At 37.6% G+C, this 27085-nt stretch overlaps 1 protein-coding gene across 1 annotated transcript in view; it reads left to right on the top strand.

Annotated features, from left to right (window-relative positions):
- The first annotated feature begins 8153 nt into the window (after positions 1 to 8153).
- The window catches only part of LOC149008480 (putative E3 ubiquitin-protein ligase ARI8), a 30082-nt gene continuing 11150 nt past the window's right edge, over positions 8154 to 27085 (top strand). The window contains exons 1-8 of the mRNA XM_089166384.1: positions 8154 to 8306; positions 8451 to 8611; positions 14402 to 14526; positions 14829 to 14937; positions 15191 to 15281; positions 16155 to 16327; positions 16590 to 16694; positions 16839 to 16927. Coding sequence (XP_089022510.1) covers positions 8456 to 8611; positions 14402 to 14526; positions 14829 to 14937; positions 15191 to 15281; positions 16155 to 16327; positions 16590 to 16694; positions 16839 to 16927 — 848 coding nt within the window. The 5' untranslated portion in view covers positions 8154 to 8306; positions 8451 to 8455. The remainder of the gene's footprint in view (positions 8307 to 8450; positions 8612 to 14401; positions 14527 to 14828; positions 14938 to 15190; positions 15282 to 16154; positions 16328 to 16589; positions 16695 to 16838; positions 16928 to 27085) is intronic.

Here is a 27085-nt window from a genome sequence, read left to right on the forward strand (position 1 = left end):
CTTTCGTTGTTGATCATCTTCAAAAGTATTAGCAGAAGGAAATGGCTTGCTGATGGAAGAAGAACTGCCATGCATCATAAAAGACAGTGGCGGAGGAGAAGGTTGGACTGATGAAGTCGGGCAGTATACTAGAAAGCATGGTTTATTGGAACCATAAGCCACAATAAACTGGTATTTACCATGTGATTCTCCAAGGGGACCCACATTAGGACATCCTTGGCGGTAGCGCTCCCAAAGAGGATCACGAGTCCAAGATCTGGATGTATCTCTGGAGAAGGATTTAGAAGATAATCTGAAACCAGAGAACTATGAAGAAGATAAAAATAGCACACAAACTAAAAGCCACTTTACTAAAATTTCCAAACCTTACATTTACACACTAGTAATCTCTTTTTATAGAGTAAGTAGACTGAAATGAAATGCAAACTCATTACGCACGCCAAAGCAAACTCACTTCACATTACATACACATCTGTGGATTAACTCCTCTAGCTTGGTGGCGAAACTACAAGCCCCTTTACAAAAACCATGGCCTTACTATCTTGTGCATCTTTTTGTCCAGTTACATTCAGAATTAGTTGCTGTAAATTTATCTACTTTACCCGAAACTGAACTCTATATAAGGTTTCACTCATGGATAAAGCGCAACAACCCAGTGCTGAAATCTAATGTAATATAACTCTCTGGTTGTATCTACTTTTCTAGTAATGAAACTTGTTTGGCTTCATCCAAAAAGAAGAATGAAAGAAAAGGTACTTATCACATTTTGTCCTTACCAATATATATATGCAGTACCAACATAGTATAGAAATCTTTTATTTTTGATATCTTGAACCAATAATGAATACAATATAATATAGTATAATATGAGTGGTATGGTTTCAATTTCGATAAATATTTCACCGTTTGAGTTAATCCTAATCATCAAATTAGAAATTTAATCTTTTTTTAGCAATTTTGTTCTTATTACCAAAAAAAGAACTTTTTGTAACGTATGTAAAGTTCGGATCCTTCACCCACATGCAGAAGAAAATTTTCAATCCACATTGTTTAATGCTTGACACGTGTCCTATCCAAACACAAAATCCATTTTTTCATGAAAATTTAAAAAGTATAAGAATCCAAATCTTCTCTCTCCTTTTCTAAAAAAGTGAAGTTTGTGTTTGGATTGGATACGTGTCAAGCATCCAACTATATGGATTGGAATTTTCCATTTCCATGTGGGGGGAGTGGTATTCCAGAAAGTTTTAAGTTCGCTAGGTCGAACTATGCAACCCTATATGCAAATATGACCTATACTCTCAGAGTATTTTAACCAGTATATCTGAAATAAACAGACGCAAAACACAAGGCCTACAAGGCTCCTGCATACTTACATCGTACCAACCGAGACTTATGGCCAAGCCCGCTCTGGAAGTTGCACTGCAAAGCAGGGATGCTTTCTGCATTTCCTTTTGGGCCAAGGAATGCATTTCTGTTTACTCTCAACCGGATTTCAACTCTTTTTGAGTTCTAAATGCTTGGATGCAAACTAGAATGTTATGCAAGGTCAAGTGAAAATTTCAAATTTTCGAGGAGTAACCCAACCAAATTAATGGTCTTTGTCTCTTTAGGCCAAGAGAGGCTTCCATGAATAGACTCATCTGGCACCTCTGCAATCTTGCAGGCACAACGGGACTTACACTCACTGCCCTTCACGGCTCTGCTGAGGCCTTTACCCAGTCCTTGACTGTCATAGCCTATTCCTCTGGCTTTATCAGATAGGGTCCTTTAACTCTACTCATTCTTTAAGATTTAAACAGACTTTCAGACTGCCAGGCACCTCACCGACTATTTCACGGGGTTATAAACAGTCATCTGAACTTCTGAATAATTCTTAGGATTATTTAACATCGGTTTTTCGTAAGTTTTTCACCAATTCTAGACAGTACTGGAGTTGGGTCTCTTTCAACCTGTACTCATCGAGCATACATCTAGTTTCGGTTATCCACTGAAACTACTCATCTGGGATTATTGATGCAGATGATCCTACATGAATGCAGTGGTGGTCGTCACCAAGAACAGAGGCACTATCGTAGGCATGTTCCACGGTTATCCACCTCGAATATGCATGCAAATGACATGAAATACATAATTACTCCACTACTACAAGCCCATATCTTTGAAATGACTAAAGAAAAAAACTTACTTGGGAGGAAGCAGTCTTCCTACGCTTGGATCTTCTTAAGACAAGTGCAATATTGGAGAATAATACTTCATTAATATCTAACTTTTACAAACTAGAGCTCTTACTATTACAGAGCTTCTCTCTTTCTCCTTCTTTCTTTCTCTCTCGATACATTTCTAGTAACAAGAAGTCTTATTTATAGACTCCGGACTTCAAAGTTTATAAAACATAACTTAATAAAAGATAGAACGGAATTCAAAAACTATTAAACATAGTTTGACAAAAGATTAAAAAAAAAATCTTCTTTTACTGTTTACATAGTGCTTGATGACGTCAGCATTGCGTCAGTAGCATCTTTGCATAGTAACAGCATCTTTTGTGGCGTCAGCATGACGTCAAGAAATTGTAGGCGTATTTTCGGACAATTCTTGTTCCTACTTCGAAATCTTCATTTGTGAGGCTAATGACTTCAGCAATAGTCTCATTGTATCTCAGGGGTTCATCGTCCATCATCTCCATGATGTTGGACCTACATCTTCTTTTAGCCTTTGTAATAACTTTCTCATCATGCTTCTTTTCATATTTTTTCAGAAAACAAGCAGCTTTCTTTTTCTTGAATCTTCGTCCAAGTATTTGTCCATATCTGTTTACCCATCTTGGAATCGGACGATCTCCAAGTTCGGCAATGATTATTCTTCTGCATCTTCTGTTGTGTTCACTTCTTCTGGAAGGCCTTCTATGAGCCATCTGATCTTGTAGAACTGGATGAACTGGGTCCACCATCTTCCGCTGATAGTAGCCTTTTAACCTGCACCAACCTTCATCAATGGATCTGACATATTGCTGGATGAGAGGCTCTAGAGCTTCTACAATCTGTTTATCTGTAGTGAGATTATCTTTGGGAATTTCATTTGTCTTTTTCTTGTGCTTATTGACAAATGAGGTCATAATCTCTGTCTCATTCATGCCTAAGAGGTCTTTGGCACGAAGTAAATGGGCTATTAACTCTGTCTTTTCACTGTCAAGCTTGCGGTTTGCAAGCCTTAAGTCATTAACTTCTTCAACAAGACGGAGCGAGCCCCGCCCCGTATATCTCACACTCGTTCTGTTAAATCTTTCATTTCCATCTTTGTGATGGAACACTCATCACATGCCATGAGTGCGCCTTTAAAATCTTTTTGGTCAACTTTCTCAATCTTGGGATCTTTGTAGAAGTTGATACCAAGGGTTTTCCTGGCATCCTTTAGAGCTTCAGAAAGATCAACATAACCTTTGTATAGAGGCTTGTCAAAATTCCTGATACAAACAGAGACATCTGACCATTGTGTGTAAATTCCGGGAAGCTTTCCCTTAAACACAACGTAATATCTGTAGCTGGATTTAGACTTGGAATAAGCCATATTCACCTGATAATTTAAGCAATTCATGACTGAACTGAAGTAGTCACGTTCGCTCTTATCTGCTGGTTCTTGGACACTCTGATGGTGAGAAATCCAAAGATTATCTAAAATTGTTCTATCTTCTTCTTCAACTTCAAGTAAAACCTTGACTTGAAATCTTTCATCTATGGTGTAGAGAAATCTCTGCCCATACATAATCTTCTTTGGTACATGCTTCCTTTTCAAGATAGCACTTCCCATCTGAGGAACTTTATCTTTGCTGCTCCGGGTATTAACCACAGAAGCTATAATCTCTTCAATAGAAGTATCTTTTGACTGGGAACCCGTAAGTATCTTCAATCTTTGAGCTGGGAATCAGCCATATCTATTTCCTGCAAATTATTTTCCAAATAAGGATCTGGATAATCCATCTGCAAGGAAATTATCTTTTCCATTAATATGTTCAAAGGTTATATTAAAACCCTTGTTTATAATGGTATCTCTAAAAATCAGCCATCTTCTTTGGGAAATCTTTTTCTCATTTAAATTTTTATAGAATCTGACTATGGCTTGACAGTCAGTTCTAACAAGTATCTTTTTGTTTTGAAGGAAAAGTTCAAAGGCTTCTAAACCTTTGATAACAGATTCTACCTCAAAATCTATTGCTGCTAGATTTTTATTCTGGTGTAAGCCAGAAGCATATCTGCAGACTTCTTCGCTGGATTTAGGCGAATACTCATTTGGTCTTATTTTGAGTATTGCTCCCCATCCATCTTGTGAACCATCTGTTTCGACCACATGGTAATAGTCATCTTTAGGATATCTCATAGGTTTAACCGTAGAGATTAACTGTTTTATCCTTTGGACTAACTTGATATCTTGGTGATTAAATCTTTTCTCAGCTTTAGGGGAAGTCTTGGCATAAAGTGGGCCTAAGATTTTCCCTAAGTCTTTTATGAAATTTCTGGCTTGGTTGACCAGGCCAACAAAAGACTTAATCTGAGTCACTCCTTCGAGGACATCTGGAAATTCTAGGATTTTCTTTGAGATATGATCCTGTAGAGAAATCAAATCTTTCCCCAAAATTAATCCTAAGAAGTTAATCTGTTCTTTTGCTATTTCTAATTTCTTTTTAGAAATAACTAGACCATGCTTAGCAAACAGTTTGAAAGCAGTGAGCAGATGCTCAACATGTTCTTTCTCATTTTTACTGAAAACTAAGATATCATCTATATAAACTGCAATAAAATCTCTGTGATCTAAGAATATCTGGTCCATTCTGCGTTGGAACACAGAAGGGGCATTCTTTAATCCGAAGGGCATTACATTCCATTCGTAATGTCCTCTGCTTGTTGTGAAAGCAGTCCATGGAATAGAATCTTCATGGACCTTTATCTGGTGAAATCCAGACTTGAGGTCAAACTTACTAAATATCTTTGCTTTGTCAATTAGTGTGACAAGGAAATCTCTACTGGGGATGTTATATGCATCATCCTCAGTATTATCATTTAATCTTTTGTAGTTTATCACCATTCTACTTTTTCCTCTCTTCTTTTCTGATTCTTTGACTACTATAAAAGCAAATGATCTTGGGGGACGGTATTTGAATCTTGTATTAATCTAAGTTCTTTGAGCTCTTTAAGATGCATATCAAACTCTTCGTCATCTTTGGGATTATACTTCGGGTTTCCTGTAATAATCCTCATATCTTGGTTTTTTATCTTCAGCTCAATTATTGGTTTATCTATATGCCAAAATTCTAGAGGATTCTTATCTTGTATGATCTTTGACTTTTCTAACTTTTCCAAGACTTTCTGTATAGTGAGGTCATGGAAGTTATGTTCAAATCTTCTAAAATCTAAATAATCCTGTTCTATCTCATAACAAGAACTAAACTCATATTCTTCTTCTAATAATTCTTGTTATATTCTGAACTCAAAGTTGTCATCTTCTTCAATATCTAAAGCAATTTTGCAAGATCCTGGAATTTTGCATTTGCAATCTGGGGTGTAAAGGTAAGGGTGGTTATTATTCCTATCCGGGGTGTAAAGGTAAGGGTGGTTATTATTCCTATCCTTATCCACCACGGTTCGCTTGCTACTCTGATGATCTGAATAAGGAAGAGTTGGGATCATAGTACTCTGCCTATTAATCTGAACATAGTGCTTATTGATTTGTAAAGCACCATTAAAACTTAAGATAAAGTTAAGTCCAATGAGTAAATTATCCCATGGGGTGGGTCTTGGACATACTTTACCCATCTGAAACCACTGACTTTGTCCACAATTAGTTTTAAAACTAATTAGAGGATTTTTCAGCATCTTATCTATGGTGTGGGGTATTCCATCTATTCCTCTACTAATAGTAGGGGGTATGTCTATTAAAAACTTTGGATCATTGAACCATTTGGGGTTCATTGTACTAATTGTACAACCCGTATCTATAATTCCAATTAAAGAAACGATCTTATCACCAACTTTGACTTGACATTCCACTTCTATGGATTTCAAATCATCTTTTGTTTGGCAAAGGGGAATCTGGATCTTATTTGGGATCTGGGTTGAGGTGCTTGGTTGGTTTGTGGAACCAAAACCTCATTTTCTTATGATCTCAGGGCCAATACCATAATTTGGGATAATTATGATCTGAGCAATCTTTTCTCCTTCAGAGATAACTATCTCTTTTTCATTATGATTCATTATACAAATCTTTATGGGATCTGTATAATCAGCATCTAATACTCCTCCAAGGATTTGTACGCCTTGTGAAGCATAACAAGATCTATCTTTGATTATCATTCCGAACTTATTACTAAGGGTGTCCATTTTTAGACCGAACCATGAAGACCAAATCAAACTAGCCTGTTATGGCCCGAAACAAACCAAACCGAGGCTTATTGGACTGGGTACAAGTTGAGGGAAAAATCAAATGTTTTTGGCCTAGTTTGGGTCAACATGTTAGTTACCTGTTAGACCAAATTGAATGTATCAAACCATTACCTGGGCCCAACCGTTATAAATGCCCAAACCATTATAACCTGTTCTAGTTATGTTGGTTTTTAGTATTTAGGTTTTACTTTTACAATTACACTTTCCCTTTCTCACTTTCTCCCTCTTATTAGCATGGATACCCTTTTTCTCCAAAACCTCAAGTATGCGATAAATATGTGAACAAGTTATTGACGATTGTGTTAGTGATCTCTAATACAAACATTTCTGATCAAATCTCGAATCATTCTCATGCCCTTACTAATAGGTTATGTTATTGTCTTTCTCTAAAATCTCAAATGTGAGATAAATATTTGAACAAGTGTTACTAACTATTGTTTTAGGGATCAATGCGAAAACAACTCAACTATAAAGGAGAGGAGCAAAGAAGATCAAAACGGTCCTGGACGAGACCAAAAGGAAAATAGATGAAGATCACCAATGAAAGATTGATCAAGCAGTTGAATTGAGACATTATCAAGATTAGATATACCAAGAATATATGATACTATGCAATCAGACAAGCAATTTTGATAAGATCTTGGACCATGTGCTCCTGCTTTACTAATAGGTTTAGTTACTATATTTTTAGGTGCCATAACCTCAGTTAGATTACGCCCACAATTCAATAATTTTTTTATTATTTTTTATTATTCTTGCTCATTCTTTTGGAGTTATGGCCTTCATTTAGAATCTTCTTCATGTTAAAATATACACGTTTCATCATATTTACCTCACCTTTTTTTTTTTTTTTTTAATTAAAATGATAGTTTCTTATGTGTTGTGAGATAAATATTTGAACAAGTGTTACTAACTATTGTGTTAGTGATCACTGGGAAAGCAACTCAACTATAAAGGAGATGAGTAAAGAAGATCAAAACGGTCCTCGACAAGACAAAAAAGAAAATAGACGAAAAACACCAACGAAAGATTGATCAAGCCATTGAATTGAGACATTATCAAGATTAGATATACCGAGAATATATATATATATATATATATATATTTTTTTTTTTTTGGTAAACTCCGAGAATATATGATACTGTGCAATCAAACAATCAATTTTGATAAGACTTGGACCATGTGCTCCTACTTTACTAATAGGTTGTGTTACTGTATTTTTAGGTGCCATAACCTCACTTAGATTATGCCCATAGTCAATAATTTTCTTTCAATAATCTTCTTCTTTTTTTTTTTTTTAACTTTTTATTATTTTTGTTCATTCTTCGGGAATTATGGCCTTCATTTAGAATCTTCTTTATGTTAAAATGTACATGTTTGATGATATTTACCTCACCATTTGTTTTCAAATAAAATGATAGTTTCTTATGTGTTTTTTTTTTTTAATAACATTATGAGTTTATTTTAATTTTAAAGACAGAACCAGACACCCCAAAATCAATGGGAGATTAGGCAAATAATCAATATGGATTTATTTATATTTATTAATTTATTAAATTTTAAATTTTAAAATTTAATTTTTAATTTTTGAATGTGATTTCCTCAAGTACCCTCGTTTTCTTTTCCCCCCGAGTTTTAGCCTCGTTCAACTTACAAATATTAGATAAAAGTGGGTGATTCCTGTCGTCAGGGCAAAGATGGAAAACCCAAACCCCTTAAATACTGATAATATATTCCTTCTTTACCTTCCAGGCTTTCAGTGCTCAGCTTCCCATCAAATAGCTTTACGAAACCTTCGATTCCTTTTAATATAATAGCTCTTCTGCATCTCCGTCCTTGTGCATGCTTGTTTCACCTTAAATTTTCCCAATTGTCAGTTTCATGTGCCCTAATTCTTGGTTTCCTCTTTCAATGTTGTAGATAAATAGATTAAATTGTTGTTATTTATTCGGGTGAAGGGTTTTGAGGGTTGAGGAGTCTGTAGGGTTGCTGTGATCAATTTCGTTTGAGCTGTAGGGGTGATGGATTCGGAAGATGATATGCACGATGCAAACGACGTAGAATCTCTGGACGACTTCTACAGCGGCGAGACAGCCATGGCGAGCGATGATGATGATGGGGATTATGACTTCAATGACACCGATGATTCCGACGACAGCGCTTTGCATCGGCAGCAGGTGAATTAAAGATGGCAGATTTCTCTTTTCCCACCCTTGCGTTAGCGTTAGATGATAAGTGCTTTCACGGTTTTGTTCTGTTTATGTTTCTTATTTTTCCTCTTTTTTAATTTTTGATTCATTTATTCTGCTTGTTGGAATATCCATTGATCCTTGCTTTTTTCCTATATGGCTGGTGATTTTTTGTTTCTTATTTGTGGCTCGTCGTATTTAATTTATTTTGTTGCGTGGTGGCCGGTTGATAGTTCGTGTTCAAATTCTGTAAAAATTATACTCGTCCGTGCACTCTTTACTGTGGATGAGAGGAAGCTTTTAATGACCAAGAGTAAATCATGGATGGATTGTTTCATTTACTCTGTGGGTTCAGTTATGGGTTTATTTTCCCGGCCTTCAAATGATTGGGCGATACCTCTTCACCAAGAGGTATTGGTCTTATCAGTCAAGTGATGCTGTTGGCAGATTGGGCGATTTTGTTAATGCAGTTTATGTGAACACACTGCATTGATGGTCATTTGAGTTATGGTAGCAATTGCTTCATTTATTTAGTTAGGAGAATTTTGTGCGGTAATTCTTAATTCACTTCAATTATTATGGTGCAGTATTCCTTGGCCCGGTGTGGCTTTGGGATGTTATGCACATTATAGTTTGTGGAATGCTGAGGCCGGATGAGCGCAAAGGATTATAAAGAAAGTGGGAAGATTCATTTTTGGACTTTGATTAATGGCTCTATCTTGTTCAAACTTAACAGTTCAATTTTTGTAATATTTTGATTTTAGTCATTTTAAATCATAATGGGTTTCCTAATTAAAAAAGACATGCGTGTTAATTCTAGCAAAAGAAAAAGAAAAACTTTTATTGCCTTGGACTTGCTGCTTTTCCCTGTTAAGTGAGTATTTGAGGCACTAGATAGGTATTCTATTGACAATGTCTCTTTTTAGTGGGACAACACGACTAAAGGGTGCTATAGCGCTCTTTACTCATAATTTCTTTCGAGATGCTTTAAATAGCTATCCTGTACCTAGAATTGGTTGATCATAGACATATTTCAGATAATGATTGTGTCGTAGATATACTGAATTATTGTTGCAAACCCCGAAATATTCCAAAAGGGAAAAGGATTTCTGATGGTTGTTTCATGGATTTAGAAGAGAAAAAAATGATGTATCATGCCTGAACCTAATTGATGATTTGGATCGGAAAAACTACCCTTTGAAACATGGTTGTCAAAGCGTCCGCCTAGGTGGCAAAGCGGTTTTTCAACTGCTTAATTGACGCCCAATCTGCAAAGGAACTCTAAGGCCCAAAGTGACATAGAACCTATTGACCCCCGTGCCTATCGGCAATCGAATGTGAAGCATAAGCCATACTCAACATCAAGAATCAATGAATCAGTAAATGCCTAGGTAGATGCTGTGACAACCATGGTTTCATGAGATGAACTTTTGTTTGTGTTCTTTTTTTGAATAATTTTTCATAATTATGATTCTTGAATGCTTTTTTTTTGGATGAATGTGACTATTGAATACTTGTTTAGCTTATTATAGAAAGTAGTAGTATTGAAAATTTTTGACCCAACTACTTTGGTCGACATAGTGTTGCCTAGGCGCCGCTTTGTTGCCTAATTGCCTAGGCAGAGCCCCAATCGCTTTGGTCGCTTTGCCGCCTTTAGGCCCTTGATAACCATGCTCTGAAACAAGAGTCTTTGGTCCTGAAGGTAAATATCAATTACCTGTTGTTTCTTCTTTCGTATCAGGAATCACTTTAAGGGTATTGGTAATTGTGTGGGTGGAAAGGGAAAATCCACCAGAAAAGAACAACATATTGATATACTATTTCTTCTTCATATTCGGCTTGTTTCATAATGAATATGATTAGAAGATTTGGCTAGTACAAGTTGCTATTGTTTTGATACTAATAATAGTGGTTTCAGTATGCCAGCGATACACATATATCAGGATTCAAAAATAGTTGATACTATGATATTTGTTTCATATCTGATATCTCAATTGTGTTCTCTCCCATTGTCCTTATGAACTTCTATTCTGAAAATGAATTTTCTATTTTTTTATAATTTCCGGTAGATTCACAAGACTGTAATTGCTTACTTCCCTAATGGAATGTATCTGTTGAGACCAAATACAGGGTTTGCTCATTTTATTTATTAGTTTGCTGGTACCCATCAAAAGATCTGATATTCAAAGAATGAATTGAATTTGTGTTATGAGTGTCTGCTTGTCTCCAGTGTTCTGCAATCCTTTCTGTCATGTGATTTCCTCTCTACCCCTGCAGCTGTGATTCTTCTCAAATTTCCATCCAGTCCTAAGTGGTCCTCCACCTAAACTTGAAATATTGCTTGTAAGATAATTGGATTGGCCTATTTGACTATCAGGTGATCATACTGTTCTGACTTTTGTAAACCTTCCCTGCGAGGGCATCTTTTTCATGTTTGGATTATTTGGGGAGGATAAAGTGAAGATTTTTGCAACAACAACTTCAACTCAGCCATTATTATGTATAGTGTTGGTCATATTGGGTACAAGGCCTAAGCCATGCATGCCATTTGTCACCGCTCCAAAATTTTGTTTTGTTTTGGTCATTTTTCAGGTCTGATTGACAAGGTTCATGTTAAAAACGATTTTTTAAGTGTTGCTGATGCAAACGTCCATTTTCTCTGCTTAGGCTGATGGAATGCAGAACAAAAGATTGGTTGTCCCAGCAGATCTTATTGGAGGAGGATAAAACCTGTGTCCTGTCTGTCCACTCAAAAACTGGTGTTGTTTGGATATCTTTAGATGATATGGATTCGTAATCTTCTCATTACATATTATCACCTTAGGTCCAGTTGTCATGGCGGGAAAAAAATTTTGGTCTTGTACCAAGCATAATAATGCATCTCCATCATCATCTTAATGTAAAAAATGACTAATTTGATCCCATCTTTTTTTCTTTTAAGATTAATAATGCATAGTCTAGGTCTTGTACCAAGCATGATCTTGGACAGAGCCCATTGGAAGGCAAGGATCCAGGTTGTCGACCCCATTTAGCTGAGGTTCTCCAGATGCTTTGGTGGCTCACCCTTGTTACTGTCTTTCATCTTCCTTCTTTTGTTCTGTTTTTTTTTCCCTTCCCGCTTTCATCTTTCACTTCTCATTTCTTTCCCTGTCTCCCTTGTTTCTGGGTTAAACTAATTTTTTCCTTCTTTTTTGTTGTTTGCATCCATGTAACCAACCCTATTTGGTTGTGATAGGGCTAACTTTATTGTTGCATTTGAAAGAATGAAACCACTAGAACTAGAGATTAAGCAGGGCAAACTTGGTGCGAAGGCTTCTGCACAAGCAGAGCTGAGGGCAATTGATGTGAATTACCAGGGACATCCAAGAGTGGCCCAAGGGCCGAAAGAAGATTTAGGGTTGCTGTCTAGTACCCTATGGCCCAGGCCGCAGTGTGGAGTTTTTTTGATGAACAGGGGCACATTATGGAAGCCCCAGTTCAGTCTAAGTTGGCCGTGTTAGATGTAACATATCATTAGGAATCTAGTGGTATTTTTATTATGTTATTATGTTATTATTATTTTTACTTAAACCAGTCCTTGTTAAGTTAGAGTCCTAGTCTAGTTAGGAGTCCTATTGAAAAGTGAGATTCCTTTAGTTGTCGAAATTTCATAGGATTTCATTCCTACTCTTATTGTATATTTGAATCATTCTAGGTTGAGATAAGGAAGAGTCCTAATTGTTTTAGCAGTTCTTATTTGCTCTGCTTTTAAAATTGAGTCCACGTATGAGTCCTTCAGTGTAGGCTATAAGTGCAGCCTTGTACACTTAACCAGATCAGGTTATGTTGAATGAAAATTGATTGAAGGAGATTGAGGTTGGTAAAGGGTCCATGGGAGTTTTCAGCACAGGAAGGGTCTGTGGTAGCTTGGTTGATTGTTTTTCTTTCATTCAGTCTGCATCCACTTCCCCTTAATCTAGTTAGTAAACATCCCCAGCCCCTCTCTTCTTCCCCTACCATCGCACCTGTATTCTTCTCCTTTCCCCATCCCTAAGGCATATCTTCTCCCTCACCAAACCCTAAACTTCAATAGTTCCCAATCGCCTCCACCAAACCCATCCCCTTTAGGATACTTCACCCTCTTCTTTTCTTCCCCCGAACCCTAATTCTCGTATCACCTTTTTTTTTCTTCGTTCTTTTTTGAATTTTTGGACTTTTCTAGAGCCCCAAAATTTCAAGGTCAAATTTTGTGCCAATCTAACCGTTAAATCTATCCCAAACTTTAGGAACCTCATTCCCCCAACACTAGTGACCTTCCCTCCCAATTTCAGCCCTATTGGACCAACCAAACCTTAAACCCTGATTCCTTTGCTGCCGTGAATTCCCACACCGTATCCTAAACCCTAATTCCATATTGCCTCTAGATTCTCAAATCCTAGCTGTATAACCCTTTGGCTGAACCCTATATACCTACCCTTTCTACCCTAGGACCCCTAAAACCCTTGGAAACCCCAACCGCAAGATCTAGAAATCCTCAATGCCAGCTGAATTACTATACTAGAGCCAGGTTACTGGCCCCATTCTTTTGGTTACATCAGAAATTTAACTACGTGGCCTTACACCAACTTTTACTGAGAGGCTGTTTCGATGTGTTGATCTCTGGCCACGACTAGAGACTAAGCAATTCTTGTAAATAATCTTTCAATACCATTTAAATTTATTAAGGGTATGAGTTGATGAAGTCTGAACAAGTTTGGTGACTAGCACTGGAAATCACTTGAAGCCTAAGTGATTCAGAGAAATAGTGGGATCAATATTGAAAATTCCAGTAATACTCAAGGTTGATATTCAATGGATGATATTCCATTTATTCAGAATTTGCTGTATGCTCTCTCTCTATTTTGCATGCCAGGGTAAATGTGTTTTTAGGAGACCCTGTAGATTCCAAGTTATGTAGTTTCCTCAATTTAAGAGAGAGCATACAGCAAATTCTGAGCTCCTTGGCTAGATTGAGTAAATTTTTTTAAGAATAACAAAACCATTATTAGTCATTATTATATCTGTTTGGGAAAATAAATTGGCTTGATCATGCGTTCTCCCAACATAAAGGTTTAATACCTAGGCCTTTTCACTGGTAGACCTAAATGTGATTGCATGAATAAAACAAAATTTGAACTGACATTTATTAAACATCAAGTTTTGGTTCAGGGGTTTTTACTTTTTAATTTGTTGATTCCTCTTGTTCCAATTCAATTTACTGACTAACTAGGATGATATGGCCTATGAATCAAGGATCATCAAGGAAAGAGTAATTGACCTGTTGTAATACACTGCCGGTATAAACTATAATGGCTTAACCAGCTGATTAAGACCGAGTACTGATTAGACCAAAATTGGTGGACTAATTGTTGATGGTCATGGCTTGATTGGGAGGAACTATTTGTCTAATTGATTGTTTTCAAGCTCAATTGCAACTGACTGGATGATAAATTGGAAACCCCATCTCAAGTGAGCCCAAGTGCATCTGCGTATGGTGGTCAAATTAAGGAACCTGTCCTTGTTCAAAAATAGAATTTATGTTTACAGATAAATTTCTGATACTAATTAGTTTATGATTCTGTTAGGTGATGCAATTATACTGCCATTTTCTCAGCCTTGTTTGCTTTTAGGTGGCCCTGGTTGTGTGTGTAATTTTGCATTATATATGTATGCATAATGGGTACGTCCAATTTGTTGTCTTTATCTTAAGTGATTTATTGTTTTTATGTTTATGGAATTTTACTTCTGTTCATGTTTCAGCAAAACTACACCATATTGAGTGAGGCAGATATATGTCAACGCCAGGATGATGATATTACAATGATATCTACTGTGCTTTCCATTTCAAGAATTTCGGCTAGCATTCTGCTACGTCACTATAATTGGTAAGGATCCTTGCCTTTTTTCCCCATATTTACTTACCATGTATATGCTGCTACTTGTTTGGCATGCCTTGTTTGTGCAAGCTTTTAGAACATTGTGGTGGCATAGCAGGTCTTTTAATTTGTGTGGAATACTGTGCATAATGGTATCATTATATGTGTGAAGCATTATCATTATGTACCACAAAATTCATAACTCATCCCTTTCCATTCAAGATCTCATTTACTTTTTCTACGATACTTTCTTCGATGTTTCTTTGTAATTTTGATATTTCTAAAAAAAAGGTGTTTCTAATTTTACCCAGGAGTGTCAGTAAAGTGCATGATGCATGGTTTGCAGATGAGGACAAAGTACGTAACGCTGTTGGCTTGTTAGAGAAGCCAGTTGTTCAAATTTCCAAAAATATTCAAGAGGTAAGTGTTTCTTGTTGGTCTTAACTACTTGTGCCGATTGTCTTAATGAAAAGATTGATTCCTTTGTTGTCATTTAAATAATGGCTAAGACCTCTGTGATTTGCAAGATAGTACCTTGTCATAAAAGTTGCTTATTTTGTTGTGCTTGCTTCTTCATGCTTGTTATATCTTTCTTGTGGTAGCAGCTTTATTTTGTTATTATGCTTGGCTTGTCCGGCACTTCTCATTGCAAAATGAATGCTTTTGTTTGCAGGTTACTTGTGGCATCTGTTTTGAAACGTTTCCTCGTGATAGGATAAAATCAGCTGTTTGTGGCCATCCCTTTTGTAATGCATGTTGGGCAGGTTTGTCTCACTTTTGCTAGGTTTAAGGGGTCCTAGATTTTTCTCATTTTTGTTAGCTTTAAGGATCCCTCGTTCCCCACTATTTTGAACTTAAAAACTGTTGTTTTGTTTGTGTTGATCCATGAACCTGTCATTTGGCAGTATAAATGAGATTTTGAGACTACTTCTTTTTGGCGCTTGACGTGACCTTGTTCAAGGTCATGCTTTTGCCGAGATACACACCAGCCATAAATTTCAGCAACAGCAACAACATCCTGTTTGTTCGCTTAGATGATGTGTTTGTTTCTGTAGGCAGCATGATTTATGATCTTTCACAGTGCATTTTCCTCAAGTTCTTTTGTGCCTGCATAAGCTGAGGATCCATGACTTTTTCACATTTGACTTCCTGAAAAAGTGACTTCCTCCAGGAAAATCCTATCCTGCATGAGTCAGTCATCACTGCCTTTGTTATAGACCAAAATTTGCATGCTATTTTTGGTGCATTTGATATGAGTTCGGTTACCAAAATGGCTCTATCTATGTAATAAGGGAATGCCCATCCCCTCCATGTCTCTTTCTTTTTTTTTCTTCCCCCCTGCTGCAGGTAGTGCAAGGCCTAAATATTCTGCATCACCTTATTGTCTTTGAGTTGTGAGCTGACTTGAATGCATGTTGTGTCGTGTTAACTATATGTTTTACCTGGTAACTTAATATTTCTAGCATTAGAGAGTATTTCCTTTTTAAGTTGATACCATGCAGGTTGTTTTGAGTTGAATGTTTATGGTCCTATGACATTGTGGAGTCTATAAAATTTCTCTGAGTGTGTGTGCTCCTCCCCTTCTCTGTGGAATCTTCTGCTTCTGCACTCGATGTTAAATTAGTTTCTGCTGGCAGGCTACATTAGTACGTCAATTAATGATGGTCCTGGGTGTTTGATGTTGCGCTGTCCTGATCCATCATGTGGTGCTGCTGTTGGTCAAGACATGATCAACTTGTTGGCTTCTAATGAGGATAATGAGAAGTATTCTCGTTACCTTCTTAGATCTTATATTGAAGACAATAGGAAGGTATATATGCAGTATCTATAATGGAACATTTTCTGTAATTTTTTGGTATTATTTCTTGTCTTTCCAGTCACATGCCTTTTTCTGAAAAAAGTCCAAGGAAAATGGAAGAGAAAGCAAAAATTCTTTACTTTTGATGAAATGGATCTTCATTTTTTTCTTTGATAATGGTACTTTTCTTATTGTCCATCTATAGAAATGATTAGACAGTGTTGCATTGTCTTCATCTGCTTAGTGTTCTTTTTCCCCCTTCTGTCTTCTGCAGACAAAATGGTGTCCTGCTCCAGGCTGTGAATATGCTGTGGATTTTGTTGTTGGGAGTGGAAGCTATGATGTTTCTTGCCAGTGCTCATATAGTTTTTGCTGGAATGTAAGTGCCTTCTGAATTGATTGACAAAGTTTATGTGATTTGTTTTGAGTTCCTAGCCAAAAGATAAGCCTTTTTTTCTTTTCTTTCTTTTCTAGTTAGCTTGTCTGCAAAATTTTCATTTTCCTTCTTGAATTTATCTTGCAGTGTACAGAGGAAGCTCATCGACCAGTGGATTGTGGTACTGTGGCTAAATGGATCTTGAAGAATAGTGCTGAATCCGAAAATATGAATTGGTATATTAAATAGTCACTGACTCTTCTTCCTTTTAATCTTTTTAGGTCTGTCAAAATTTACTATAATATGCATGCTCATAATTAGGTTAGCTTAGCTGTTTGCAGTTGCATTTTGAATCTCTCCATGAGTATGACCTTTTTTTGGGTTTCTAGTACATTATGATCAGATATTTTAAAAGGTATCTTTTAGCTTTTGATATAAAATTATGCCTGCAGATTTACGTAGTAGAGTTCCAACTTTTTGGATGCTGGATTGTTCTTGCTCTGTGTGTATTGGTTGGTCTTGACTTGTATTGTTTTTGAAGACAATACTTTGTATGCTTGTGGCCTCGAATCCATTTAGGTATAGTGCAAGAGTTTGCTGCCTGGTCTTAGGTCCCTATGGCAGCATGGGGCCCAAGGAGAGCATGCACATAGATAAGTTTTGAAAGGGGTAAGATACACCATGATAAGATATCCTTCCATTGTTGTCAGCTATCCATTTAACCACACATGCAATCTGGTTGTCATACCCGCATTATTTTCTACCCCCAGATTTAGTCCTAGAGTCCAATCTGGTTAATGGTCCTTAACTGGAGTTAGTTGTTGGGTTAGTAGTTATTGAGTGTCCTAAGGAGTTCTTTTGAGTGAACTTCCTTAGAGTTAAATCTTTTATTTTCAGCATGGGTCTATTAGGGACCTTTAGATATTTAGAATTTATTTTGAGGGTCAAGATTATGTAGTGGGATCCTACTCTGTAAAGGAATCCCACTTAAGAGTCTAGTTCTTTCAGTAGGCTATAAATAGCCTATTCTTTCTTTGTAATTCATCATTTCTGATTATTGAATAAAATTGAGTTTAAGGATCATGGTTCCTTGTTTAGGGTTCCATGGTGGAGTAATTACGAATTTTGTTCTAGGATCAGCACCTCTATCAGTAATTCCAGCAACCATTCATCTTCAACAGTAGCCATTAATCATCACAGCAGCCTCCACCAAGTAAACACTGCGGCCCCTTCCCTATCTATGCAAGGGTCCCCTTCACCTCCCCACAACAACCCTAACCCCTCCCCTGTCCCTCCCCTGTTCTGTGTACCCCTCTAACCCTGCCTGCTTGCTGCCGCAACACGGCAGCGGCCCCCACCCGGCTGCAGCACCCCCTTGTCCCTGCCCCTCACTCCTATGAACCTCCCCCGCCCATCCCCCCTTTCTGCTAGCACCTGCAAGCCTCCCCCACCCCTTGTTCTTCCCTACGGTAGCACTCAAACTCCACCCTGCAATTCCCTATTCCCCAGCCCCTTAACCTGCCTTCTCCTCCCTATAGAATCACACCAACCCCTATGCCTCAGTCCTGCTGTTAGTTTCCTAAATAAACCATACTTCCCTAGGACTGAAAAATGCCTGCACTTCATCTTCTTCATCAAATTTTTTGGCACTGCACTTCAACCTCTAGACCTAAACCCTAGTTCAATTTAAACATTCACCCACACCCTAAAACCCATAGAACCAAGTCTGAAATTACAATGGAGTTATAGCCATGGTGGGTGATCTATCTCTCGAGATATCTTGGTTTTTTCATAAAGAGTCGAGATAGAAGTCGAGTTTTGTGAAATGGGATATCTCGCTGGAGATCTCGCCATATCTCACTGAAACTCTCAATTTTTGCCCCATTTTTGTGGATTTCAGCTGAATTTTCATTTGCAACTACTCTTAGCACATCTACAACATCAAAGGAAGATCAGTCATTCTATACTTGTCTTATGAACTTATGTGTTAATGACTTATATAGAATTTCTAATGGTTGTATAATTTTATCATTCTATTCTCGAAAGTCGAGATTGTGATATAAGTTATTTGATGTATTGGATACATTTTCTTTTCATTTATATGTTTTAAAGGTTCTATATTGAATGTTGTATAACCTTGCATTCCCTAATCCTATAGTATTTCGGTTTCAGACTATGGGTAGACTTAGAAATCATATTTAGGGTTATTTTCTCACAAACCCAAGGCCCTAGTGTGTTCAAAAGGCCTTAAATAGGCTAAATACCAAGTTTTAGCTTAAACCCATCGAGATGGGCCTCGTCGGTTTTTTAGGGTGGTGAGAGAGCGAGATTTTCTACCATGGCAATAGCAGCCTTTAGTTTTAGGGAAGAACCTCTAAAACCCTACCCTAAAACTGGGTTCACATCATCCCCTCTTCCTTGCGACATTAAAGTCTCCTCCCCCCTTCTTAAAACCTTCCATACCCTAACCCCTTTCACCTTAAAACCCTCCATTAGAATTGTAGCACTCCGCTCCACCCAACCATCATTCCATTAACGTCACTGCCCCTATTCCTCATTAATTCAGTAAAACCTGCAATTCATCTTCTTCTTAAACCTTAATTCATTCAAATCCCTTCGCTCCTTAACCTTTCAACCAAATCCCAAACCCTTTTAGGATAACCTTTGTGTACCCCTTCTCTTGTCCATACCCTAACCCTATCCTAGAAACCATATGAAATAAAAATCATAATTTTAGGAACCCTAACATTGAGGAACAAATTCTGCAGTTCATAGTTCTTTTAAAAACAGGATTGGCTCGTCCATTTCAGACCCAATCCTAGCCTGGCCGAACCTTAAAACCTTCCCCACTTAACCCTAGACTTCCCTACTTGTATCTTTAATGTTTGGAAGTCAAATAAGCTCCACCGTAGGCCATACTTGGTCAAGTACAGCTGCTGTCACACATCAGAAAACTTGATTACAGAATTTGCAAACCCTAATTCAGCTTAAAATACTAAGCCGCAGGGTGTATTGGAGTATACTTAGTTGCTATCTATTGAAATTTGACTGAAATCAGACCTAAAACATTAAGGTTTAAAATTTTACCGCTGCTGGTTTTCCTAAGGAGGATCCTGCAGATTGAACTGGGGTTGCAACAATTGGTATAAGAGCTACGGATGAATCTGCAGTAGCCAGCACCATGGATGAAATCACAGACACTATAGATGAACACAATTTTCCAGTCAATATAATGACAAATATTTTGGTTGCCAAAACAAAGAAGACTGGAAGAGAAGTTGCATCTTCTACACCAGGCTCAAATCAGGTGAACATAAAGCTACGGTAACTGTTGATAGTAGTAATGCTATGTGGTGTCTGATGGATTTATAAAGAGTGCTAATCTTAAAAATGCGAGGCATCCCCAACCCTATAGAAGCTCCTAAACAATGATAAAATAGAATTTACCTAGAGGTGTCTAGTATCTATCAGTCTCCATTCTTACTCTGAGGAGGTCTGTGGTGATGTAGTCCCCATGGGGTTGATTGACATTATGCTGGGGAGACCAGGTTGTATTATAATGATGTTGCCATCATGGGTATGAAAAGTGCTCATAACTCATAAGTTTATACATAATGGACAGAAGATTGTCCTCCTTTCCTAAACCTACCAGCAGAGATAAAGAAAAGGCAAGCTCTCAAGATAAGTCTGGAGAAGTCAAGCAGCAAAACAGCCTCTGGTCCTCCTCCAAAGGAATCCGAAGGGCCCAGTTAGGAAAGCAGCCAAAGCTCCAAGCCTCCATCACAATCACCAAGGACGAAACTCCATGACTAGAAGGTGAGCCCTCTCCACCAATCTACGACCTCCTTCTAGAGTTAGTGTTAAAAGAGACTGATGAGGACCATTAGGCTAGAAGAATGAAGGCCAAGGGTTGACCCAAGCCCTTGATGTCGAGGACATAATAGCTGAAGGTGTTACAAAAGATTACAGGGATGAGATTGGAGCAATAACACTAGCTGGAGATGTGCTTGAAGTTCTTTCTCTATTGGAAGTTCATCATACCTTTGACACTGCTTTTGATGTTCTATCCAAAGAAGAGGAGGAAACCAAAGCAATCAAGACTGATTTAGTGCAACGCTAGGAAGGAATCAATAATGCACCCGTACAAGCTACAAAAGTTAAGAGCATGCACCACCAACTCTTGTTGTGAAGAAAAACAAGGCTGGAGATGGTAGGTACCACAGAGGTTCACAAGGGCATAGCCAAGACCACAATGTTAATAGGGTTGATGGAAAAAGAAGACCCCATGGGGGATGACTACTGACTTTGACATTGAGCATGTCGAATTCATTATGCTTCCTTGGTTCTTTGAAGAGAACGTCCCTCGACTTGAGAGGATTTCATTCCTACCTTTCTAGAGTTTTGCTTGGGAGGTACGTGCGGCAATGCACATGTTACTTCCCCCTCAGTATTGGAAGATTCAATGATGAATTCACACTTAAGAACAGAGGATTGACCCCAAGTCACATGATAGGCACTTTCATCGGAGATGATATTTTGAAGAAGGGGAGAGCTGATGTAACCAGGATTGGCAATTGCAGTTAATTAGGGAAAAAGATCTCTCTTATTTTGTCAAGAGAAATTATAGGTACATATACAAAGAAAGGATAAATATTCTCCCTAACAAACTAGGAATCCCTGATAATTTAGGATTCTTAAGAAAAGAAACTAAACCTAAATAGGACTCAATTTAGCTGTAACTGAATCCCTTTATTTAGGAATAACATTCCCTCATCCTTTTGAATTTAAACTTCCCTAAAATACCTAACAATCATGAAATTCCACATTCCCCCTGAAGCTAGGTGTAGATGTCAAGTAAACCTAGCTTGCAATTAAGTATTCCAAACATCTTCTTGGGCATAACCTTAGTTAGATATCTGCAACTTGCTGATAGGTTGGGATGTATATGAGTGATATCATGCTTGTATCTATCTTCTCTTTCACAAAATGTCGGTCGATCTCCACATGTTTTGTCCTATCATAAAGCACTTGATTCTTTGCAATGTTGATTGTGGATTGATTGTCATAGAACAATTTTATTGGTTCGGCCATCTGGATTTTTAGTTTAGTTAATATCCTTTTAAGCCATATTCCTTCACATATCCCATGAGCCAACGCTCTGAATTTTGCTTCTTCGCTACTTCGAGACACAATTGATTGCTTCTTGCTTCGCCAGATGATTAGATTTTCCCACACATATGTGCAATATCCTGAGGTTGATCGTCTATCAGTTATAGGTCCTGCCCAAGCTGCATCAATGAAGATTTTTACATCTTTGTCTTCTATCTTCTTGAAAAACAATCCAAGACCAGGTGTCATCTTTAAGTACTTCAATATCCTTTAAATTGCTTCCATGTGCTTCTCGGTCAGTTCATGAACTGACTTACCATGCTTGCAGCGAAACATATGTCTTGCCTGGTATGTGAGAGATAAATGAGTTTCCCAACCAATCTTAGGTACCTTCCTTTATCAATGGGTGCACTTTCACCTTTGATTTCCAGTTTTGAATTGGAATCCATAGGAGTATCGGTAGGCTTGCATCCAAGCATCCCTGTTTCTTTTAAAAGATCTAGTACATACTTGCGCTGTGAGACTGAGATTCCTTTCCTTGACCGTGCTATCTCCATGCCAAGGAAGTAATTGAGATTGCCTAAATCTTTGATTTCAAACTCTTTTGCTAGAAAACTTTTGAGTTGTTGTAGTTCATTGTCATGATCTCCAGTTAGTATAACATCATCCACATACACAAAAAGTATTGCCCTTTTTCCTTTTGGTGAGTGCTTAACAAGCATAGTGTGATGGCATTGATCATAACCAAATCTTCCACTGCTCTTGTGAACCTATCAAACCAAGCCTTCGGTGACTACTTTAACCCATACAATGACTTTTTGAGTTTCAGACTTTGTTGTTGGTTGCTTGAGTTTCAAACCTAGGTGGTATCTCCATGTATCCTTCCTCCTCTAGATCTCCATTAAGAAATGCATTTTTTTTTATATCTTTTTGATATAAAGGCTAGTCAAGATTGGCAACAAGTGAAAACAACATTCAACAGTATTTAGTTTGGCTACAGGGGCAAAAGTTTCATGGTAGTCAATCCCATAGGATTGAGTGAAACCTTTAGAAACCAATCTCGCTTTAAATGTGTTGATACTCCCATTTGCTTGAGTTTTTTTTGATGGTAAATCAGATATCTCCCAGGTTCCATTCTTTTCTAATGCACGAATTTCTTCCCAGATAGTTGCCTTCCATTCTGATACTTTGAGAGTTTCATGAATAGAACTTGGAATCTGTATTTTGTCAAGATTGCTGATAAAGGCATGGTAATTATGTGACAGACCTTGATAAGAAACAAAATTATGAATAGGATGATCAGTACATAAGGGTGTCAATCGGTACGGTTTTGGTAATTCGGTACGATACTAACTTTGGATACCGAAAACCAGAACCATACCATACCAAATTTACATGGTATGGTACGGTTTCAGTATTTGCAAAAACGGTTCAGTATTAAATCGGTGCGAGAAAACGGTTAAACATGGTATCTAGTGCGATACAATTTTGGTACAAACGAACCCATGCCACTTTTGTTATTAGTTCATTAAGATCCTAATGAAATTGTGATCAAACAATCGATATAATTTGATATTAACAGAGACAAAGCAAGTAAATCTAATTAATAGAAACAAAACAAGTAAATCTAAGAAGATGAGTGAAGGACAAATCAAATAAATCTAATTAAGGATAGGGTAAAGATAAAGCGTTTTAATTGTAAAATTACATTTATATCCTTGAATTTGGTACGGTAACAATTCGGTATAGTTTCAGTACATTCCAACAATATGAGTATCTGAAAACGGAACTGTACTGAAGAAATTCAGTTTCGGTACGTATCGTACTGAATTTTGAATGGTGCGGTACGATGTGGTTTTAGACGGCGTGGTTCGGTACGATTAAGCGGTTTCGGTATGCAATTGACACCCTTTTCAGTACACAACCTTTTTTCCTTTTCTCAAAGCAAGAGGCCTATCATCAATAAGAGAATTGATTTGAACACATTTTGTACCACTGTTACTTGATCAACTTTGTGGTTCTGGAACCAGATTGGATTCATGACCTTGATCAGGTATCTGCAGCTCTTTCCCGTTTTGGGTCTTTTCTCTCCTAGAGTAGGCTCAAAACTCATTGATAGCTGCAGGTTGTGATTGTAGGGGTGTTTGAGACTCAGTTTCAGGTTCACTTTGAGCCATCGGAACACTTAGGTTAGGAAGTTGTGGATTTGGTTTTTGCTGAAATAAATTTTCTGATGGTTTTTGCTGAGATGAATTTTCTGATTCAGATTCAGTTTGGATATGGATGTAAGATGGGCTCGTATTTCTCAAAGATGATGGCTCACTGGATGCAATATCCCAAACCTGATATTCCTAATTAAGGTTCCCCTTGAATATCAGTTTTGTAGAAAGTTGTTTGTTCGAAGAAAGAGACATCCATAGAATTGTAAAATTTTTGAGTGGTTGGGGAATAACACTTATAGCCTTTTTGGTTTGAGGATTACCCAACAAAAATGCGTTTGATTGCTCTTGGATCAAGTTTGCTCCTATGTTGTGTATGAATTTGAACAATTACAGTACAACCAAATATTCTTCTAGGAAGAGTAGAGAGAATGTGGGTGTTTGGATAGGATTGAAGAACTTGGTGCAGTGTTTGGAACTTCAAAACTCTGGAAGGCATCTTATTTATGAGATAGGCAGCAGTCAAAATGGCTTCCCCCCAAAAAAGTTTAGGAACGGTTGTATTCTTCTATGTAGAGAGAATGTGGGTGTGTTTGGATAGGATTGAAGAAGAACTTGGAGCAGTGTTCGGAACTTCATAACTCTAGTAGGCATCCTATTTATGAGATAGGCAGCAGTCAAAATGGATTCCCCCCAAAAAAGTTTAGGAACATTTGTTGTAAACATTAGGGATCGAGCCACTTTAAGGTGTTTGTTCTTTCTCTCAGCAACCCCATTTTGTTGGGGTGTATCAACACAACAACTCACATGAATAATTCGTGGTTTGTACCAAGTATTCCCCAGAACAGTGTCAAAATACTCTCTTACATTGTCAGCTTTTAACACTTGAATTCTGGTTTGAAATTGTCTGAATCATAGTGTTAAACTGCTTAAAAATAGAATTGACTTCAGATTTTTCTTTCATTAGAAACAACCATATGATTCTAGTGTGATCATCAACAAAAGATACGAACTATCTATTACTAGTGAGGTTTTTGACTCTAGAAGGTCCCCATACATCACTGTGTATCATAGAAAAAGGATGTGATGCCGTATATGGAATGCTAGGATAGGAACCACGAGTATGTTTTGAGAATGGGCACACTTCACATTGAAAAATTTTCAGGACTTTTATTGCTGATCAAAGAGGGAAACATCTTTTGAAGATAAATGAAGTTAGGATGTCCTAGACGATAGTGCCATAACATTATATCACCATCCTTTTTTGAACTAGAAAGGGAAAGGGAATTTTTACTGATCTGGCTTGTAGACTGAACACACACTACATTGTGAGTTTGCCCTCTAGAAGTTTCCTCGACTTGTAGAAGGAAAAGGCCTGAGCATATCCTAGCACTGCCAATCATCCTCCCCGAATCCAAAACCTTAAATTCACTAGTTTTTGGGAAGAATTTAGCAACACAATGAAGATTTCGAGTAAGTCTACTAACTGACAAAAGATTGCAGTCCAATTTCGGAACATGAAGAACAGAGTTTAGAGTGAGGTCCTTTGAGATAATGATAGAAGCTATTCCTGCCACTTTAGAGAGAGACCCATCTGCTATTTTTACTGTGAGATTCTCATAGCAAGTCTACTAACTGATAAAAGATTGCAGTCCAATTTCGGAACATGAAGAATAGAGTTTAGAGTGAGGTCCTTTGAGATAATGATAGAACCTATTCCTACCACTTTAGAGAGAGACCCATCTGCTATTTTTACTGTGAGATTCTCATAGCATGGGCTATACTCGTTGAAGAGGTTTGCATCTCCAATCATATGATTGGATGCCCTAGAGTCTACAATCCACAAGTCTTGTTTTTCTTAATTTGCAATCAGTGCACACGAGAAGTTACCTACCTTTTTGAGCTAAAGATCCTGTTCTGATGGCGGAATTTTGTTGAGTGAGCATCCTTTGCAGCATTTCAAGTTGTTCTTTGCTGAAAGGATTGGCATCGGTGGAAGGAGGTTGACCGCTGGTTTGCCATGGATTTTCCAGCAGCTGTCACGTGAATGACCTGGATTCTTGTAGTAGTCACACCATGGTCTTCCCTTCCGTTGTCCATTGTCGCTGTTATGAGAATGTGTTCCACTTGGATCTAGGGCAGAGTTTTCATTGGCTGAAACTACGGTGGATTCTCCAAGCATCACCTTTTTTCTGCTTTCTTCTGTACAAACCTCAGAAAATACTTCTCTAATGTTTGTCATTCCTAGAATTCGTCCTCGAACCTCATCAAGATTCTTAGGGAGTCCCATTAGAAACTTAAATATCCGCTTTTTTTCAATAATCTCACGGAATTTGTTTGCATCATCTGAGCAACGCCATTAATGTTCTCCAAACACATCCAATCTTTGCCAATATCAAGTGAGGGTATTGTAGTATTGAGTGACTGAGAGATCTCCTTGCCAAAGATCATGGAGTTTTGATTCAATCTTGAAAATCTCTGAGGTATTCTCCTTGCTCGAGTAGAACTCTTTAGTTGCTTCCCAGATCTCATGAGCTGAGCCATAGAGTAAGAAATTCTCACCAATTTCATTGGTCATTGAGTTGATCAGCCAAGACATGACCATGTTGTTTTCCATCTTCCAATTTCTGAATTTTGGATCTTTGGTCTTTGGAGGAGTGAGTCCACTTGTAAGTTATTCATATTTTCCTTTCTCAGAGATGTACATCATGACCACTGTATGTAATTGTTGTCATTGAGTTTGTGTCTAGTAATTTGAAGTTGCATGCTGTCTGTGCTGCCATGATTGTTGGCACCATGATTTCTAGAAATCGATGTGATTTCTGATGAAGAAGAGATTTTCTCTTTGGTAGCCATGGGAGTTTGGCGAGTGAGAGATGATGGTTTAGAGTTTGGAGAGTGAGAGACAATGGTTGAGAGTTTGGAGAGTGAGAGACAATGGTTCAGATCTATTGCTCTGACACCATGCAGTTAATTAGGGAAAAATGTCTCTTATTTTGTTAAGAGAAATTACAGGTACATGTATAAGGGAAGAAGAAATATTCTCCCGAACAAACTAGGAATCCCTAAAAACAAGGCTACAATAATTTAGGACTCTTAAGAAAAGAAACTAAACCTAAATAGAAG

This window comes from Hakea prostrata, chromosome 8, assembly GCF_041222555.1.
Source record: "Hakea prostrata isolate BN-2017 chromosome 8, UWA_Hpros_2, whole genome shotgun sequence".
In the NCBI taxonomy this organism is placed as follows: Eukaryota; Viridiplantae; Streptophyta; class Magnoliopsida; order Proteales; family Proteaceae; genus Hakea; species Hakea prostrata.